The 19,326-nt window shown below is 45.8% G+C and overlaps 2 protein-coding genes across 4 annotated transcripts in view; both read right to left on the bottom strand.

The window, feature by feature from the left end:
* cdyl (chromodomain protein, Y-like) overlaps positions 1–9,386 on the bottom strand; it is a 38,724-nt gene extending 29,338 nt beyond the window's left edge. Inside the window, exons 1-6 of one of the 2 annotated variants that reach the window (XM_065953410.1) lie at positions 9,166–9,386; positions 3,698–4,415; positions 2,266–2,513; positions 2,006–2,178; positions 1,724–1,934; positions 962–1,105 (exon numbers count right to left, since the gene is read on the bottom strand). In XM_065953410.1, coding sequence (XP_065809482.1) covers positions 962–1,105; positions 1,724–1,934; positions 2,006–2,178; positions 2,266–2,513; positions 3,698–4,415; positions 9,166–9,189 — 1,518 coding nt within the window. In that variant the 5' untranslated portion in view covers positions 9,190–9,386. The remainder of the gene's footprint in view (positions 1–961; positions 1,106–1,723; positions 1,935–2,005; positions 2,179–2,265; positions 2,514–3,697; positions 4,416–9,165) is intronic. The other variant, XM_065953409.1, reaches the window with a different exon arrangement.
* A 1,345-nt stretch (positions 9,387–10,731) lies between these two features.
* Positions 10,732–19,326, bottom strand: part of LOC110003964 (protein disulfide-isomerase tmx3a-like) — a 19,013-nt gene continuing 10,418 nt past the window's right edge. The window contains exons 9-16 of one of the 2 annotated variants that reach the window (XM_065953408.1): positions 13,900–13,966; positions 13,638–13,736; positions 12,650–12,704; positions 12,515–12,568; positions 11,785–11,841; positions 11,246–11,375; positions 11,101–11,169; positions 10,732–11,029 (exon numbers count right to left, since the gene is read on the bottom strand). In XM_065953408.1, coding sequence (XP_065809480.1) covers positions 10,847–11,029; positions 11,101–11,169; positions 11,246–11,375; positions 11,785–11,841; positions 12,515–12,568; positions 12,650–12,704; positions 13,638–13,736; positions 13,900–13,966 — 714 coding nt within the window. In that variant the 3' untranslated portion in view covers positions 10,732–10,846. Of the gene's footprint in view, positions 11,030–11,100; positions 11,170–11,245; positions 11,376–11,784; positions 11,842–12,514; positions 12,569–12,649; positions 12,705–13,637; positions 13,737–13,899; positions 13,967–15,621; positions 18,070–19,326 lie in introns of those variants that run through there. The other variant, XR_010666206.1, reaches the window with a different exon arrangement.

The following is a 19,326-nucleotide window of genomic DNA, read 5'->3' as shown; positions in this document are numbered from 1 at the left end:
CAGAGGAACCCACAGACCCACAGACCCACAGTCAGGACCAGAGCAGAACATCAAGAACCTCAGAGGAACCCACAGACCCACAGACCCACAGTCAGGACCAGAGCAGAACGTCAAGAACCTCAGAGGAACCCACAGACCCACAGACCCACAGTCAGGACCAGAGCAGAACATCAAGAACCTCAGAGGAACCCACAGACCCACAGACCCACAGTCAGGACCAGAGCAGAACATCAAGAACCTCAGAGGAACCCACAGACCCACAGTCAGGACCAGAGCAGAACATCAAGAACCTCAGAGGAACCCACAGACCCACAGACCCACAGTCAGGACCAGAGCAGAACGTCAAGAACCTCAGAGGAACCCACAGACCCACAGTCAGGACCAGAGCAGAACATCAAGAACCTCAGAGGAACCCACAGACCCACAGTCAGGACCAGAGCAGAACATCAAGAACCTCAGAGGAACCCACAGACCCACAGACCCACAGTCAGGACCAGAGCAGAACGTCAAGAACCTCAGAGGAACCCACAGACCCACAGACCCACAGTCAGGACCAGAGCAGAACGTCAAGAACCTCAGAGGAACCCACAGACCCACAGACCCACAGTCCACTGACAAACAGAACTGAAGTCTGGGACTCAAACCCAGAGTCCACAGAAACTGTCCAAACCACTGGGCCAGTTCCCAGACCCATGAACCACCTGATGGAGTCACAGCAACACATAGATCCACATATCATAGAACACACACACACTGATCACAAACACAACACATAGATCCACATATCATAGAACACACACACACTGATCACTGATAAACACACCACACATAGATCCACATATCATAGAACACACACACACTGATCACAAACACAACACATAGATCCACATATCATAGAACACACACACAGATCACAACACATAGATCCATATATCATAGAACACACACACACTGTACTTACCAGCAGGTCAACAGTCACCAGCTCTTTGATTCGTAGCATCACTTCCTGGTTAAAGGTTCCCGGCCAAAGAACCTGAGACACCAAACCTTTAGAACACGCCTCCTGAGCCGTCAACTTCCTGCCACTGAGCAGCAGCTCGTTAGCCTGGAACACAACAGAACTTTGTTACTGGACCAGAACAGAACTTTGTAACTGGACCAGAGCAGAACTTTGTAACTGGACCAGAGCAGAACTGGACCAGAACAGAACTTTGTAACTGGACCAGAACAGAACTTTGTAACTGGACAAGAGCAGAACTGGAACAGAACAGAACTTTGTAACTGGACAAGAGCAGAACTGGACCAGAGCAGAACTTTGTAACTGGACCAGAACAGAACTTTGTAACTGGAACAGAACAGAACTTTGTAACTGGACCAGAACAGAACTTTGTAACTGGACCAGAGCAGAACAGAACTTTGTAACTGGACCAGAACAGAACTTTGTAACTGGAACAGAACAGAACTTTGTAACTGGACCAGAGCAGAACAGAACTTTGTAACTGGACCAGAACAGAACTTTGTAACTGGACCAGAGAAGAACAGAACTTTGTAACTGGAACAGAACAGAACTTTGTAACTGGACCAGAGCAGAACAGAACTTTGTAACTGGACCAGAGCAGAACAGAACTTTGTAACTGGACCAGAACAGAACTTTGTAACTGGACCAGAACAGAAATGGAACAGAACAGAACTTTGTAAGCGGGTCAATGACCATGTGACTGACCGAGGCGGGGCCCATGATGCGAGGGAAGGTGAAGGAGGAGCACGCGTCGGGCGTCTGGCCGTACGAGGTGTACGGCGTCTGGAACCAGGCTTTCTCATTGGCCCACACCACGTCACACAGAGGCAGGAGGGCGGCACCGAGGCCGATCGCAGGCCCGTTCACCGCCGCCACGATGGGCTTCCTGAACTGGATGAAGGTGTTGATGAAGGTCCTGTGGAGAGGTGAGCGGTCAACAAAGGTCCAGTGATGACATCACTTCCTCTCCTGACCTCTGACCCTTACCTGATTGTTTCAGCCATTTTGATGCTCTCCTTCTTCCTGTCGTCTGTCAGGCGTCTGATGAAATACAGGAAGTCAAGGCCACAGCAGAAGACGCTGCCGACGGCGCCCAGTAACACCACCTTACTGTCGTCTGATGCTGCGGTCGCCATGGCGCTCTGGATCTCCTTCATCACCTGTGCAAGAGAGCCATATGAAACCTGAAGCCTCCTCCATCCTAGTCTAATCCAGGCACAGAAAAGGTGGAGGGGGCGTGGCCTCACCTCAGGGTTGAGCGTGTTGTTCTCCGAGCTCTTGGTGGACAGCAGGATGTGAGTGAAGCCGTCTTGTTTCTTCACCACGATGTCGCGGTAACGGTACGCGCTCTCCGTTTGTCGCACGCTGAACCTCAGGCGTTTGTCGAAAGCTGAGCGCTCCTCCAGACGCCGTTTCCCTGTTGCACTGGTCGCCCCGGTAACGACACTCTGCACACATGACATCCCGTTGGCAGCCTCCATCAGCGGGGAGTTACCTGACAGACAGAACAGAGGGCAGAGATCTGATTGGTTCGTACAGGTGACTCTTCAGCTTCAGTTACCATGACGACGTCCCTCAGTGTGTCTGTTACTTCTTACTCTAAATGAAGATCTTATTGTGAGTCGTGTGATTCATCCCCTGATTGTATAAAAGACGGGGTGGCGTGTCAGCTCACACACACACACACACACACACACACACACACACACTAAGACTTTTAATTCATCTGATCACTTCTACAAGTTTCTCAATTTTGTGTTTTGTTTTGTTTTGAGCATTTCTCAGTATGTGAAGATTTATGACCGTAAACTTGGGTATACGTTTTTGTGAGAGTATATTTACTTTAAACTTATTTACTTTCTTTCACTGACTGATCACTTTGCCTGACTGGGTGCGTGGGTTTGTATGAGAGCAGGGTCATGTACATGTATTTATATACGACAACAATCCTAATCGCTTACCCATCCCGGAATATTACCCTAACCCTAATGGCTTTGCCAAGCTTTGAATTTTCTTTTACAAAATGTTTATTTGTCTCTATTACCACCTCAAGAATGTTTAGACAACTGTGTCTTATGCCTGTTTTATTAAATCTCTCTACTTTCTGAAAAACGTTTGTATCTTTGACTAGCTGCAAAACATGTTTCAATTTTGCTCTGAATAAAAATGTAAATTAAAAAAATTTAAAAAAAGTTTCATTTGAAAACGCAAACGGACGACGGTTGGTGAAAGATAAGGAAGTGGAAGTTGTTGTAGGAGAGAGGAAAGTTGATAACATCGTAGATATAAAGTGCTGCACTGATGATCTGTACTGTTGTGTCCTGCTGCTGGTCGCCATGACTACAGTCCTCCCTCGTCTCTGGTGATTATATCGTAGTCACACACAACTTCTGCCGGACGCGTTCAGGACGTAAACATCAAGATTTTAAATTCGAAATATTAATGAAATAAATCTTAACGTCCCCGACGATCGGCGGGCAGATCGAGGACGTTAAGATGTTTGTAGCGCTCACACTACGAGATCATCTGAGCAGATGATCGAGTCCGAGCGGCCTCGAGTCGGAGAGCGACCCTGAGAGAAAGAAGAATCAGAGGTGAAATGGATGATCCTGACTGACTGTTTCTCTGATTGGACAGGTGCTCAGGTGTTAGTGTCGCCATGGTGATGTGTGACCTTACCTGTGCCACCGAGGGAGCGAATGGCGGCAGGTGTGGCGGGGACCCGTGGGGGTGGTGGGGGATTCAAGCTGCGGGGCCGGGTCCCCATGCGGGCCCTCTCCTGTCCGGGCCCCAGGTGAACACCTGCAGGTTTCTCCAGCAGCGCCACCTCAGGTGGGACCAGGTGGGCGTCATGAGCACTGGCATCCAGGCTGTGAGCCGCCTCGCTGGGCGACTCCTCCGAGTCCAGCCGGCTGTTCATTGGACTCTTGGGAACCAGGATCTTGATGCCGGTCTTGGAAAGGTCCAGGCTGCGGCGGGCGGAGCCAGCAGGAGGCGCTGACATCACACTGCCACACAACCTGCCGGCCTGAAGGGGTTGAGGGGAGCAGATGGAGGCAGAGTGGGTGAGGCCAGGTGAGGGCAACAGAGCCACACCTAGTTTACAGCCTCCCATTAAAGCCCCGCTGAGGTCACTGCGAGCTGCCAGCAACGGCCTGCAGAGCGGCCTGTGGGCGGGGCTGAAGCGCAGGCTGGGCGAGCTGCGGGTGGAGCGCAGTAAGGTGGCGTCTCTCTGCCGTTCGGCCTGCTGCCGGTTAAAGTCGTGGACGTAGATCATACAGGTGGACAGGTGAGTCTCAGGCTCCCAGGTGTCCCCGTCTGACCCGTACCCTCTCCACCTGACCAGGTACTCCACCCTGCCCTTCTTACTCCTCCTCTGATCCACGATCCTCTCCACCTGCAGCACAGTGTGGTTAGTACACACTCTACAGTACACACTACAGTACACACTCTACAGTACACACTCTACAGTACACACTCTACAGTACACACTCTACAGTACACACTACAGTACACACTCTACAGTACACACTCTACAGTACACACTCTACAGTACACACTACACAGTACACACTACAGTACACACTCTACAGTACACACTCTACAGTACACACTACAGTACACACTCTACAGTACACACTACACAGTACACACTACAGTACACACTCTACAGTACACACTCTACAGTACACTCTACAGTACACACTCTACAGTACACCCTACAGTACACACTCTACAGTACACACCCTACAGTACACACCCTACAGTACACACCCTACAGTACACTCTACAGTACACTCTACAGTACACACTACAGTACACACTCTACAGTACACACTCTACAGTACACTCTACAGTACACACTACAGTACACACTCTACAGTACACACTCTACAGTACACACACTCTACAGTACACACACTCTACAGTACACACTCTACAGTACACACACTCTACAGTACACACTACAGTACACACTCTACAGTACACACTCTACAGTACACACTCTACAGTACACACACTCTACAGTACACACTCTACAGTACACACTCTACAGTACACACACTCTACAGTACACACTCTACAATACACACACTACAGTACACACTCTACAGTACACACTCTACAGTACACACCCTACAGTACACTCTCTACAGTACACACTCTACAGTACACACTCTACAGTACACACTACAGTACACACTACAGTACAAACTCTACAGTACACACTCTACAGTACACACACTACAGTACACTCTACAGTACACACTACAGTACACACTACAGTACACACTCTACAGTACACACTCTACAGTACACACTCTACAGTACACTCTACAGTACACACTCTACAGTACACACTACAGTACACACTCTACAGTACACACTCTACAGTACACACACTACAGTACACTCTACAGTACACTCTACAGTACACACACTACAGTACACTCTACAGTACACACACTACAGTACACTCTACAGTACACACTCTACAGTACACACTACAGTACACACACTACAGTACACTCTACAGTACACACACCCTACAGTACACACTCTACAGTACACACACTACAGTACACTCTACAGTACACACTCTACAGTACACACTCTACAGCACACACTCTACAGTACACACACTACAGTACACTCTACAGTACACACACTACAGTACACTCTACAGTACACACACTACAGTACACTCTACAGTACACTCTACAGTACACACACTACAGTACACCCTACAGTACACACTACAGTACACACACTACAGTACACTCTACAGTACACACACCCTACAGTACACACTACAGTACACCCTACAGTACACACTACAGTACACTCTACAGTACACACTCTACAGTACACCCTACAGTACACACTCTACAGTACACACACTCTACAGTACACACACTACAGTACACACACTACAGTACACTCTACAGTACACACTCTACAGTACACACACTCTACAGTACACACACTCTACAGTACACACACTACAGTACACACACTACAGTACACACACTACAGTACACACACCCTACAGTACACACACTCTACAGTACACACACTACAGTACACACACTACAGTACACACACTACAGTACACACACTACAGTACACTCTACAGTACACACACCCTACAGTACACACTACAGTACACCCTACAGTACACACTACAGTACACACTCTACAGTACACACACTACAGTACACACACTACAGTACACTCTACAGTACACACACCCTACAGTACACACTACAGTACACCCTACAGTACACACTACAGTACACTCTACAGTACACCCTACAGTACACACTCTACAGTACACACACTACAGTACACACACTACAGTACACTCTACAGTACACACTCTACAGTACACACACTCTACAGTACACACACTCTACAGTACACACACTACAGTACACACACTACAGTACACACACTACAGTACACACACTACAGTACACTCTACAGTACACACACTACAGTACACTCTACAGTACACACTCTACAGTACACACACTCTACAGTACACACACTCTACAGTACACACACTACAGTACACACACTACAGTACACACACTACAGTACACTCTACAGTACACACACCCTACAGTACACACACTCTACAGTACACACACTACAGTACACACACTACAGTACACACACTACAGTACACACACTACAGTACACTCTACAGTACACACACCCTACAGTACACCCTACAGTACACACTACAGTACACTCTACAGTACACACTCTACAGTACACACACTACAGTACACACACTACAGTACACTCTACAGTACACTCTACAGTACACACACTACAGTACACTCTACAGTACACACACCCTACAGTACACACTACAGTACACCCTACAGTACACACTACAGTACACTCTACAGTACACCCTACAGTACACACTCTACAGTACACACACTACAGTACACACACTACAGTACACTCTACAGTACACACTCTACAGTACACACACTCTACAGTACACACACTCTACAGTACACACACTACAGTACACACACTACAGTACACACACTACAGTACACTCTACAGTACACACACTCTACAGTACACACACTACAGTACACACACTACAGTACACTCTACAGTACACACACTACAGTACACACACTACAGTACACTCTACAGTACACACACCCTACAGTACACACTACAGTACACCCTACAGTACACACTACAGTACACTCTACAGTACACACTCTACAGTACACACACTCTACAGTACACACTACAGTACACACACCCTACAGTACACACTACAGTACACCCTACAGTACACACTACAGTACACTCTACAGTACACACACTCTACAGTACACACTACAGTACACCCTACAGTACACCCTACAGTACACTCTACAGTACACACTCTACAGTACACACTCTACAGTACACACACTCTACAGTACACACTACAGTACACCCTACAGTACACTCTACAGTACACTCTACAGTACACACACTCTACAGTACACACTACAGTACACCCTACAGTACACACTACAGTACACTCTACAGTACACACTCTACAGTACACACACTCTACAGTACACACACTCTACAGTACACACTCTACAGTACACACTCTACAGTACACTCTACAGTACACACACTCTACAGTACACACTCTACAGTACACACACTACAGTACACACTACAGTACACACACTCTACAGTACACACTCTACAGTACACCCTACAGTACACACTACAGTACACTCTACAGTACACACTCTACAGTACACACACTACAGTACACACTACAGTACACACACTCTACAGTACACACTCTACAGTACACACTCTACAGTACACTCTACAGTACACACTCTACAGTACACACTACAGTACACCCTACAGTACACACTCTACAGTACACACTCTACAGTACACACTCTACAGTACACACACTACAGTACACACTACAGTACACACACTCTACAGTACACACTCTACAGTACACCCTACAGTACACACTACAGTACACTCTACAGTACACACTCTACAGTACACACACTACAGTACACACTACAGTACACACACTCTACAGTACACACTCTACAGTACACACTCTACAGTACACTCTACAGTACACACACTCTACAGTACACACTACAGTACACACTCTACAGTACACACACCCTACAGTACACACACTACAGTACACACTCTACAGTACACACTCTACAGTACACACCCTACAGTACACACCCTACAGTACACACTCTACAGTACACACTCTACAGTACACACTCTACAGTACACACACCCTACAGTACACACACTACAGTACACACTCTACAGTACACACTCTACAGTACACACCCTACAGTACACACTCTACAGTACACACTCTACAGTACACACCCTACAGTACACACTCTACAGTACACACTCTATAGTACACACACCCTACAGTACACACACTACAGTACACACTCTACAGTACACACACCCTACAGTACACACACTACAGTACACACTCTACAGTACACACTCTACAGTACACACTCTATAGTACACACACCCTACAGTACACACACTACAGTACACACTCTACAGTACACACCCTACAGTACACACTCTACAGTACACACTCTATAGTACACACACCCTACAGTACACACTCTACAGTACACACTCTACAGTACACACCCTACAGTACACACTCTACAGTACACACTCTACAGTACACACCCTACAGTACACACACCCTACAGTACACACTCTACAGACTTATTTAAAGTAACAGGATAAAACATGTTCATTAATAAATACTGTTTTTAATCATTAAACATAAAGTTTAATACTTTTTCTTAAAGTGTTTATAAGTTTAATAGTCCAGTTTATGAGCTAACACTGAGCTAACACTGAGCTAACACTGAGCTAACAGGCTAACTCTGCAGGCTAGTCACAGAAGCTAACTGTAGTTTTTCACTCTCCCGCTCTTTAACTAAGTGAGTTAACCAGCTGATACCTGTCCAGTCTGCTCCACCTGTCTGCTGCTCTACACCTGCTCAGGTACAAACTTTACAAACTTCACTCAACTTTGCGGTCAGCTAACGTTAGCGTGTTAGCATTAGCTCACATACCTCATAGAAGTCTTCCGTAGCCATGGAGACAGAGCGCGTGCACGAGCAGCTTCCAGAAGCGTCCTCAGGTGAGCTGCAGGTGAGAGAGAGAGAGAGAGAGACAGAGAGAGAGAGAGGGAGAGAGAGAGAGGGAGGGAGTGACCACAGTCACCGAGTGTAACACAGTTAACTAGCCGTTAGCTGTTAGCACTCTCTGTTACCTCAACATCCGGTCTGACTGACACACCTCCGAAATAAAAGCCCCTGGTGTGGCGCTGAAGCTTTTATTGTAAAACGGATCTTCCTGCCTTCAGTTTACCCTGAACGATGAGATCATGAACACTTTTAATGAGTATGAAGTTGTCATACATGAATAATGATCTCTGTTATTTTAATGATCGATGGAATCACCTGTTTCATCGGTCAGGTGCGCACGAGACGAATAAATGCATCATTGCATCGGCTACACGAACACACCTGTAACACAAACTCCAATGTTGACAATGTTTTGGTGCAATTTAGTGTGTAGAAGTTTGGCTGCAGTTTATTAAAAGCATACTGATACCTGGGGTCTAAGACTTCTACCTCAAACAGGTATAAATGTAGTGTGACTGATACTCCAATCACATCACAGTTTAACATTCTGCAGCGGGCTGCCCAGGTATATTAATCACTGTCTACATATATTTGTTTTTCTTCTGTAATTCTACATCCCTTTGAGCTTTAATATAATGTAAACAGGTGAGTTCTATTAAAGGCCACGCCCCCTAATTCTACATCCCATTGAGCCTTAATATAATGTAAACAGGTGAGTTGTATAAACATTCAGCCCGTACAGTTGAAGAGAGAAATGAGATCTAGAGACTCAAACTGTTTTCATACCAGGATGTAAACATGTTTATTTTAACATAGAGCTCTATGGGGACTGACTCACTGCAGGAGACAGACTCTAGTGGACACTGGAGGAACTGCAGCTGTAAAGTTAGACATTTTAACATAGAGCTCTATGGGGACTGACTCACTGCAGGAGACAGACTCTAGTGGACACTGGAGGAACTGCAGCTGTAAAGTTAGACATTTTAACATAGAGCTCTATGGAGACTGACTCACTGCAGGAGACAGACTCTAGTGGACACTGGAGGAACTGCAGCTGTAAAGTTAGACATTTTAACATGGGGCTCTATGGGGACTGACTCACTGCAGGAGACAGACTCTAGTGGACACTGGAGGAACTGCAGCTGTAAAGTTAGACATTTTAACATAGAGCTCTATGGAGACTGACTCACTGCAGGAGACAGACTCTAGTGGACACTGGAGGAACTGCAGCTGTAAAGTTAGACATTTTAACATGGGGCTCTATGAGGACTGACTCACTGCAGGAGACAGACTCTAGTGGACACTGGAGGAACTGCAGTTTTTTTTACATTAGATATTTTTTCAGCACTGGACACTGGCGCCTGTCCCCCTCTTCTTCTGTGGTGTGAAAATGGCAGTGACAGGAGCATGAGCTCCCCCTGCTGTTTGGCTGCATCATGTTTCTCTAGCCTGAAGCTTAAACATCATCAACAAAACAGACTTTTACTGGAATTGACTTTAAGTTATTTTAATTCAGAGCTGATGATTCAAACTGTTTTCATTTCATTTCACACCAACATGATGCCATCTTTTATTCTTGATCACTTCCTCTCTTCCTCCTTATTCTTCAGTCAGACTTTTTGTTTATGTGGCGCTGGACTGCTGGAGCTAACAGCGCACCGTCGCCATCGTCTTCGTCTTCACAAATGGTGGGTCGTTTCTTCAGGCACAGGTAGCAGAAGACGGCGGGGAGGGTGAGCAGAATGCCCACCAGGACGCAGACCAGCAGCGGCGCCTGTGTGAACACAGGCTGCACCAAAGACAGGACGAGAGTCAGACATCACTGAGAGGAAACAGGAAACAGGAAGTAATGAGACTCACCTGCAGTGTGGTCTTAACACCATGAACAGCTCGTCTGATGCGTTGATAAACGCTGTTTCCTCCCAGAGCCTGTTAGGAAATAGTTCACACATTCACCTTTTAGAATTTCAGAATAAAAGTCTCCTACAAACGCGTCCTCACTCACCTGGACGCTGCCGTCCAGAACCCCGTCCAAGAAGTCCAGCAGGTGACGCTCTGTTTCCACAGCGACAAGTGGCAGGAAGTATCCGTCATTGGACAGATTTACAACGACGAAGGAGGGAACAATGACATCACTGATGGCAAGAAACACAAACACAATCAGTCATCTTACCTGAGCCAATGAGAGTCTCTGACCACGTCTATGACTATGATGTTAGTGACTAGAGATGTTAGTGACTAGAGATGTTAGTGACTAGAGATGTTAGTGATTAGAGATGTCAGTGACTAGAGATGTCAGTGATTAGAGATGTCAGTGATTAGAGATGTTAGTGATTAGAGATGTCAGTGATTAGAGATGTCAGTGATTAGAGATGTCAGTGATTAGAGATGTTAGTAATTAGAGATGTTAGTGACTAGAGATGTTAGTGACTAGAGATGTTAGTGACTAGAGATGTTAGTGACTAGAGATGTTAGTGATTAGAGATGTTAGTGACTAGAGATGTTAGTGACTAGAGATGTTAGTGAGTCGGTTCTCAAACTTACTCCATCACAAGTCCATTAATGTAATTAGAGTCCTCCATGAAACCAAAATAGAAGGACCTGGAATAGACAGACAGACAGACAGACAGACAGAGAGGCAGTCAGACAGACAGACAGAGAGGCAGTCAGTCAGACAGACAGACACGCAGACAGACAGACAGACACACACACACACACACACACACACACACACACACACACACACACACACACACACACACACACACACACACACACACACAGACAGACAGACAGACAGAGACACAGACAGACAGACAGACAGACAGACAGACACACACACAGACACAGACAGAGACACAGACAGACAGTCAGACACACAGACACACAGACAGAGACACAGACAGACAGTCAGACACACAGACAGAGACACAGACAGACAGACAGACAGACAGACAGACAGACAGACACACACACAGACACACAGACAGACACACAGACAGACACACAGACAGGCAGTCAGACACACAGACAGAGACACAGACAGACAGTCAGACAGACAGACAGACAGACAGACACACAGACACACAGACAGAGACACAGACAGGCAGTCAGACACACAAACAGACAGACATACAGACAGACAGACAGACAGACAGACAGGCAGGCAGTCAGACAGACAGACAGACAAACATACAGACAGACAGACAGACAGACAAACATACAGACAGACAGACAGACAGACAGACAGACAGACAGACAGACAGGCTCTGACCTGCTGTAGGTCTCTCTGTAATCTGCAGCCACTTTCTCCAGGAGAGTTTTATACCTGAGCAGGTAACAGGAAACGCATCACACATGATGTCATAGTTTTTGTTTACCTGGCTACTGTTGAATGTTGGAATCTTACCTCAGACTTTTGTCACATGGCCTTTTCTCCACCAGCACCAACACCACTAGTTTACCTGGGAGAAAAAGACAGAGTCACTCCCCACCAACCAATCAGCAGCTTCAGCAGCAGCTGCAGTTCCTCTGGTGTCCACTAGATGCTGCTGTGCACTAGAGAATGCAGTCTGGTCTGTTTGAATGATATGTATTCTATAATGTACATTAGAGGGCCAATGAACACGTCTGGTTCATGTTTACTTTTGTGATGGCAGGACTTTCAGTTTCAAGGATAAAAAGATATGCTTACATTTTGGTCCATAAATAACATACCTCTGCACAGTTAGTGTTCAAATCCCTAAGAGCTTACACTGATTTATAAGACAAGTAAATGTAATCATAAATTCCACCTGCAATAATAAATATGTCAAAGCTATGATACAACCAGAATATTCATGAGAAGACGTGTGAGCTCTGTGAGCTGCTGCTGAAGATGAACAGCACTCTCGTAGTGTCTCTGGTATCACGAGGTATCAGACACATTCTCAAGAAGGCATGAACATTATCATATAAATATATATAAAGTAAAAATACGGTATTACAAAACCATTGTTAGAAATGTTTTATCTTAAAAACACTTTCAAAGAAACGTTAAAAACATCAATAATATATTATTTTAGAAACACAATAAAGATTATATAATTGTAAAAACATGATCAAAAGTTAGTGTTGTGTGTGTGTGTGTGTGTGTGTGTGTGTGTGTGTGTGTGTGTTTAATTTTCTGTTATTAATTTTCTTTTTTGTTGTTTGTGTTGAATGTAGCTTCTCAAAAATGTACAAATAAAATCAATCATCAAACAGGAAGTACTTAATTTCCAGCTTCCTCTCCTGTCAGACTAATTGAGGCTTTTCACAATAAGAGTTCAGTTCAGTTGGTTGAAGTTCAATGTGTTTCTGCTTGTTTAAGGTGTCTACCTGAGCGGTGACATTACACTGAGCTGTGTGGATGTTACCTGTCTCACCCATGGCGTACAGGGTGTAGCTGTCAATCTTTAAGTAGTATGGAAAACGTTCTCTGTTGATCCATGACTTCAGATCTCCGTCGACTTCCTCTGAAAGAAAAAGAGACAGAAGCAGTTCACATGAGCACCTGTCAGTCCACTGAGGCCTCTTTCTTTATCTTTAAATGAAAAACAAATAGACTTTGTTCCATAAGATACACGTCTGGACTCTTTTCTAAAGTTTTCAGAGAAAGTGGTAAGTTTTCTGTCTCACCGTCGAAGGTGAAGAAGGTTCTATCTTTAAAAACCAGCACAGCGGGCAGCAAGGGCAGTGAGACCACCTGAAAAAAACACTGAGTTTAACCACAGACACTGAATGCATCACAGCTGTGAAGATTGAAGGCTAAACTTTACTGTATCTCACTGTATCTTACTGTAGCCTACTGTATCTTACTGTTCAATTCAATTCAATTCAATTAAAAAAACTTTATTTGTCCCCGGGGGGCAATTCAAAGGCACACAGAGCAGTAAATTAACAACAGTGCAAGTAAATGAAACATTTTAACCTAAATATAAAGTGTCAATTTAAATACAACTTAAAGCTTAAACTTAACTTAAAAATACAAAATATAAAAGAGTAGATATAAGTGGACAGTGATCGGACTAACAGATGTAAACAGATGTAAACAGAACTATGTGCAGTAGTGACCAGATGTAAACAGAACTATGTCTAGTAAACGAGAAATAAATATATATATACAGATGTTGGGGTTGTATCAAGTCAACTTTGGTTATATTCTTTAATAATTATACTTAATTATTAATAATATAAATAAAATATCATTAAACTATGTTTAATCTCGTTTTGGGGCACCAACCTGTACTCAGGTAAATATAACCAAAATATCACTCAAATCAGTCTCAAATTAGTTATTTAGTTACTAATATTATTAATAATGAATAACTATATTTAATAAATTGAAGGCGTGAAATCCGTACACAAAGCCTTCGCACCCAGCTTATATCACAATGCAAATACACCAGTAACCACAAACAACTGCTCTCTTAAATTATAACAGAATTTATTTAAACAAAGCAACATCAATCCAAAATCAATGAACTTAATTAAACAAATAACTATTATAAACTAATCTAAGCAACAAACATTATCAAGCAAAGGCTTGTGGAAGGGGTGTGAATGTAGGTGTGTGTGTGTGTGTGTGTGTGTGTGTGTGTGTGTGTGTGTGTGTGTGTGTGTGTGTGTGTGTGTGAGAGAGAGAGAGAGAGAGAGAGAGAGAGAGAGGGGGAAGAAGAAAGGGGGGAAGATGGCTTCGTACCCACGTGGTCGTTCACGATGGCGCAAACCTAACAAAGACCTGGGTGCGTGCGCGTGTGGATGGAAGGGAGAGAGAAGGGGGGGGAAGATTACTTCGTCCCACGTGGTCGCCCTTCCGATGGCACACACCTAACAAAGGCCTTAAGGTCTAAAAGAGACTGAGTTCGGCCCTACATGATCTGTGTCTCTGAGGCGTCTGGATAGCCGCGAGTGTATAGATCTCTGTGCGTAATGGTGCGGTGGTGGAGTTGGTCTCCAGATGTACGTTTACACAGGAATATGTGTGTATGTGTGTTCGTAGAAGGGGAAATAAAATAGAATAAAAGAGAAATGCGTGCCTGAAGAGGCCGGATCACAGTCCGACTCCCGTGCCACAACTCGGAGTAATTCCCTTCATTCACAGAAACAAACCAATAGCCGAATTCAGGTTAATACGGCTTACACTGGCCTTTCTGATCAGAAGAGTAATACCCGGTTATAAAGTTGTTACGCTAAACACATATAGGACGCAGCGGTCCGAAACAACAACAAGAGTTTTAAACAGTTAAAACTCAGGACGCAGCGGTCCAACAAAGATAAAAATGACAGTTTCTGCTTCGATCAACAATTGTTAAAAACACTCTCTAAAGCTAATTCTGCCCAGACCTAATTAAGCCTCACTTGTGAATCGCTTTGTCCGCGATTGGTGAAAGGAAAAGAGTCCGGCGATGGAGCAGATCTTCTGTCCGTCCTGGTGCAGAGGCGTCTGATGGCGGCGAGGGTCCCTTACGGCGAGAGCGGCTTCGTTGGTTCTCCGTCGAGTGGAAAGATGTCCTTTGATGTCCTTTCGTTGCAGGACGGAATAAGACCGTTATCTTTCTGATAATCTGTTATAGTCTGACGCTCTCCGAGAAACTGAGATGCGTACACTGGACAATCCGAGCTCGGAATTTAGAACACTGCCGACCGCGGATTACCTGCGCGCCAAAAACTTAAAACAAAGGAAGATGGTTGCAGGAAACAGGAGATCAGCTTGGATCTCCGAGCACCAGAAGTCAGCGCGTGATAAGAGGTCGAGCAATGGAAGTCTTGGAGTTTTGTAGCCTGGCCTGCTCCATGTGGGGTCTACCTCAGGTCCCCTCCAATGAGGAGAGAAAGGTTCCGGTCCCCCCTTACTTCACGCGTAGGTGTGAAGTACCGCAGGGGATTCTGGGATTAAGAGTCCTTTTAGGCCTCTTTGTGATCTCAGTGAATAACTCAAATGAGGCTTTTACAGAGGTGCAGGCCCAAGTCCATTGTTTGACTGTCCTAAGCCTGCGTGGCCCAACATCCCCCCTTTGTCCTGAAGAATGGGATTGCGGGTCGCGGTCTTTAGGGCAAATAGGGCCAACAGTCCATGTGTTAGGAGACAAATATTCAAATAGTTAGTGAGCAAAAAGTCCATACATTTTGAGAGGCATTCGGTCTGGGCAGACACTGAGGCAAAGTCTGGGCAGACTGTCTAACTATGTCTAAAGCTAGGCATAAAACATAACCAGGCATTAGCAAAGCTTTGCTACTCAAGGTGCATTCCTTAACAAAACAAATGAAACAAACAGACAAGAGGAGGGGAGAAAGAGAAGAGTATAAGGTGTAGATTTGTGGGCTAACTCCTAGCCTGGGCAGGAGTAAGCCTGTGGGAAGGTGTTTGTGGCATGTAGGTGTGTAAATGTACATTATGTGTCTCCCTACCAATGTCAAAACACAAAACAGGGACTAGGAAATATTCATGTCGGTAGAGTGACATTGTTGTGTTTCTACAATGGAGGCTACACCCCCACTCCTATGTGGAGTCAGAATCGGGTTCTCTGTAAGCGAGGGAGTCCTTAGGGAGCTCGTAGGAACTCCGATTATACCTACCCTTCTGTCTCAGACTACGGCCATCCCGAGAGTTCCGTTCAGATCTGGTAGCGATCAGTTCTCCAGGCTGGAACCTACTCTGTGGTTGAGTCCCACCTTCACCCCCCTGGCTCTGTTCTCTATTCTGCCGGTGATATGGTCTCTTATTCTTAGCACAAGCCAACTTGTTGCCCTCAGGTGACACGTGACGTAAGCGTGTCTGCCAAACCGCCTGTGCGAATCTCTTGATCTCTTTCATACTAAGCTGATGTGTACGACTATGCAGGGTGACATCTGAACGCACGCAGCCATGCAGATTGTGCATGAAGATGGACTTGAAAGTTGGGTTCTCTTCCAAACCTGGAGCCTCACGTCCCTGGAAATATGCAGATCTTAGTCGCCAGTAATAATCTTTGGGGGCCTCGTGCTTCTGGTGCAAGACACTGAAAGCACTAAGAAGGGCAGATGCAGGGTCAATGTAGGTGGAGTATTCCTGGCGCAAAGCATTGCAGAGCGCAGAGTAGTGGTATCTGACCTCAGGCTGAAGGGTAGTCGTGAAGTTATGGACACTCTTGGAAGTTGTCTTCCAGATCAGCCTGAGTTTTTCTCTTGTGGATGCATCAGGTACCTCACTGAGACACAGGTTAATCTCTCCGACGTAATCATCGATGCAGAGGTCTGAGTTATCTGGATCAAACCGCTCTACATCCTGTGCCATAGATTCAATGAGCCTTATGCGCATTCTTTGATCTCTGGGTAGAAGGGAGCCATCCCAGTCATCTGAGGTTTGGATATTCCTCAGCTGTGAATCCTGCAATGGGAACCTACAGGTAGCAGGAGGGGGCCTGGTGTTATCTCTGCCTCTGGGGGCTGAGAAGTCACCCCCCTTCCTATGTGGTGATTCAAACCTGTGAAGGTGTGAAAGGGTGTCACAGTTGTCAGAGAACTGGGGCGTTTCCCCAAGGAGCGGGGCTCCACAGTCAAAATCAGGGAAAACTAGACTTATTTCCTCAGTCCTTGGGTTATCCTGGCTGCTCGGTTCTTTACTGAGCTTTTTCAGCAGGGTTGTTTGATCTCTTAAGGGGCTTGGTCCAGGATCAGAGTCATATCCTGACGATATGTCTTGCTCCATGCTTACCTGTGCTCCCTGAATTAATTCAAACATGTCCAACACTTTCTGCTTGGCAGTTTGTAAGTGCTGACTAACAGATTTGTTTCCTTTCTGCAAGGATCGGACCTTTGGTGGGAGTGTCCCCATGAAGTCACGGACACTCCTAGCCGTAGTCTTCCAGATCCGTTTCAGTTTTTCATGTGAGGACGCATGAGGCAGGTCAAGGAGACAATGGTCAACTTCTCTAAGGTAGTCGTTAATACTTGAATCTGGGCTATCTGGGTCAAAACGCTTCAGATCTTTGGCCTGAGGTTCTATCTGCCTGGTTCGCAGGCCCTGACCCGAAGGCTAGCAAGGGTCGTCCGATTCGTCTGACGAATCGTAAGCCCTGTAGTTGTCACGGTAGTAGGGTTGTAACCGTGGCGGGGTTTGTGTTCGGCTCAGACGTGGCCGTCTATCGTGGGACAGGTAGCGTTCGGTGCCCAATTGGGCCCGTGTCTCCTCCCTGTCTCTAGGGGGAGTAAAGCCTCTCCTCCTGCGGGGTGAGGGTTCTCTTCGCTCAAAGCGTATTGCGGAACGCGGGGGCCCTTCATCTTTAATCATCCAGCTCTTTACCGGGTGGTCTGAGGACGTGGGCGCTTTTGTGCCTGGGTCGACCCGGCGGTGCCTTCCCCTCTCCTCCAGATCCTGCAACATGTCTATCTCCCTCCTCCAGGGGCTTGTTTCAGTCTCCCATCCTTCCTCTGAGGTTTCCTCAGCTGATCTGGGGGCTGCAGTACTTATCTGCCTATCCTGAAATCTGGGTACCGTGTCACTTCGTTTCTTCTGTTCGGCCAGTTTGCTGCTTTCATGCAGTGTTTTATTCTCCTCCTGCAGGGCCTTGCAATTTTCCTGCAAGGTCTTTAGTTTATCCTGCATTCTTTCGAAGTCGTCCTACAGGATCTGTCCTTCTTCTAGTACCTGGGCTAGCTGTTCCCGGTGTATCTCATTCTGCACATTTGATTTGCGCTGATAAAGGAGGAGAATTTCACCTAGAACATCTGAAACTGTACGTGTTGGCTTCCCAGTTGGTTGATTTGCATATTCAACCAAGCCCTTTAGTTTCTTTTCACATGTGCTGAGGGTGTAGGAGTTCAGGCTGTCAAGCTGCTCTATAGGGAGGTGGATAAGATTAGCAACTACGTCTTGAAGGGGTGGATCATCTGATCCATAGTGAGCTTTGGCCCATAGTTGATGTATGTCTTCTGTATACATTCTGTCTTTATTAGGGGTGAGCCTGGCTCTGTGGTTGACAAGATCAACTAGCTCTTCTAACTTCTTATCACTAATGCTAATTGACTAGCTATATAGGTTGGCACTCTCCTCTAAGGAGAGGTTCATCAGACCGGCAGCAGTTT

The sequence above is a fragment of the Labrus bergylta genome, chromosome 4, assembly GCF_963930695.1.
Source record: "Labrus bergylta chromosome 4, fLabBer1.1, whole genome shotgun sequence".
Taxonomy (NCBI): domain Eukaryota; kingdom Metazoa; phylum Chordata; class Actinopteri; order Labriformes; family Labridae; genus Labrus; species Labrus bergylta.
This window is presented reverse-complemented; position numbering and strand designations above follow the sequence as displayed.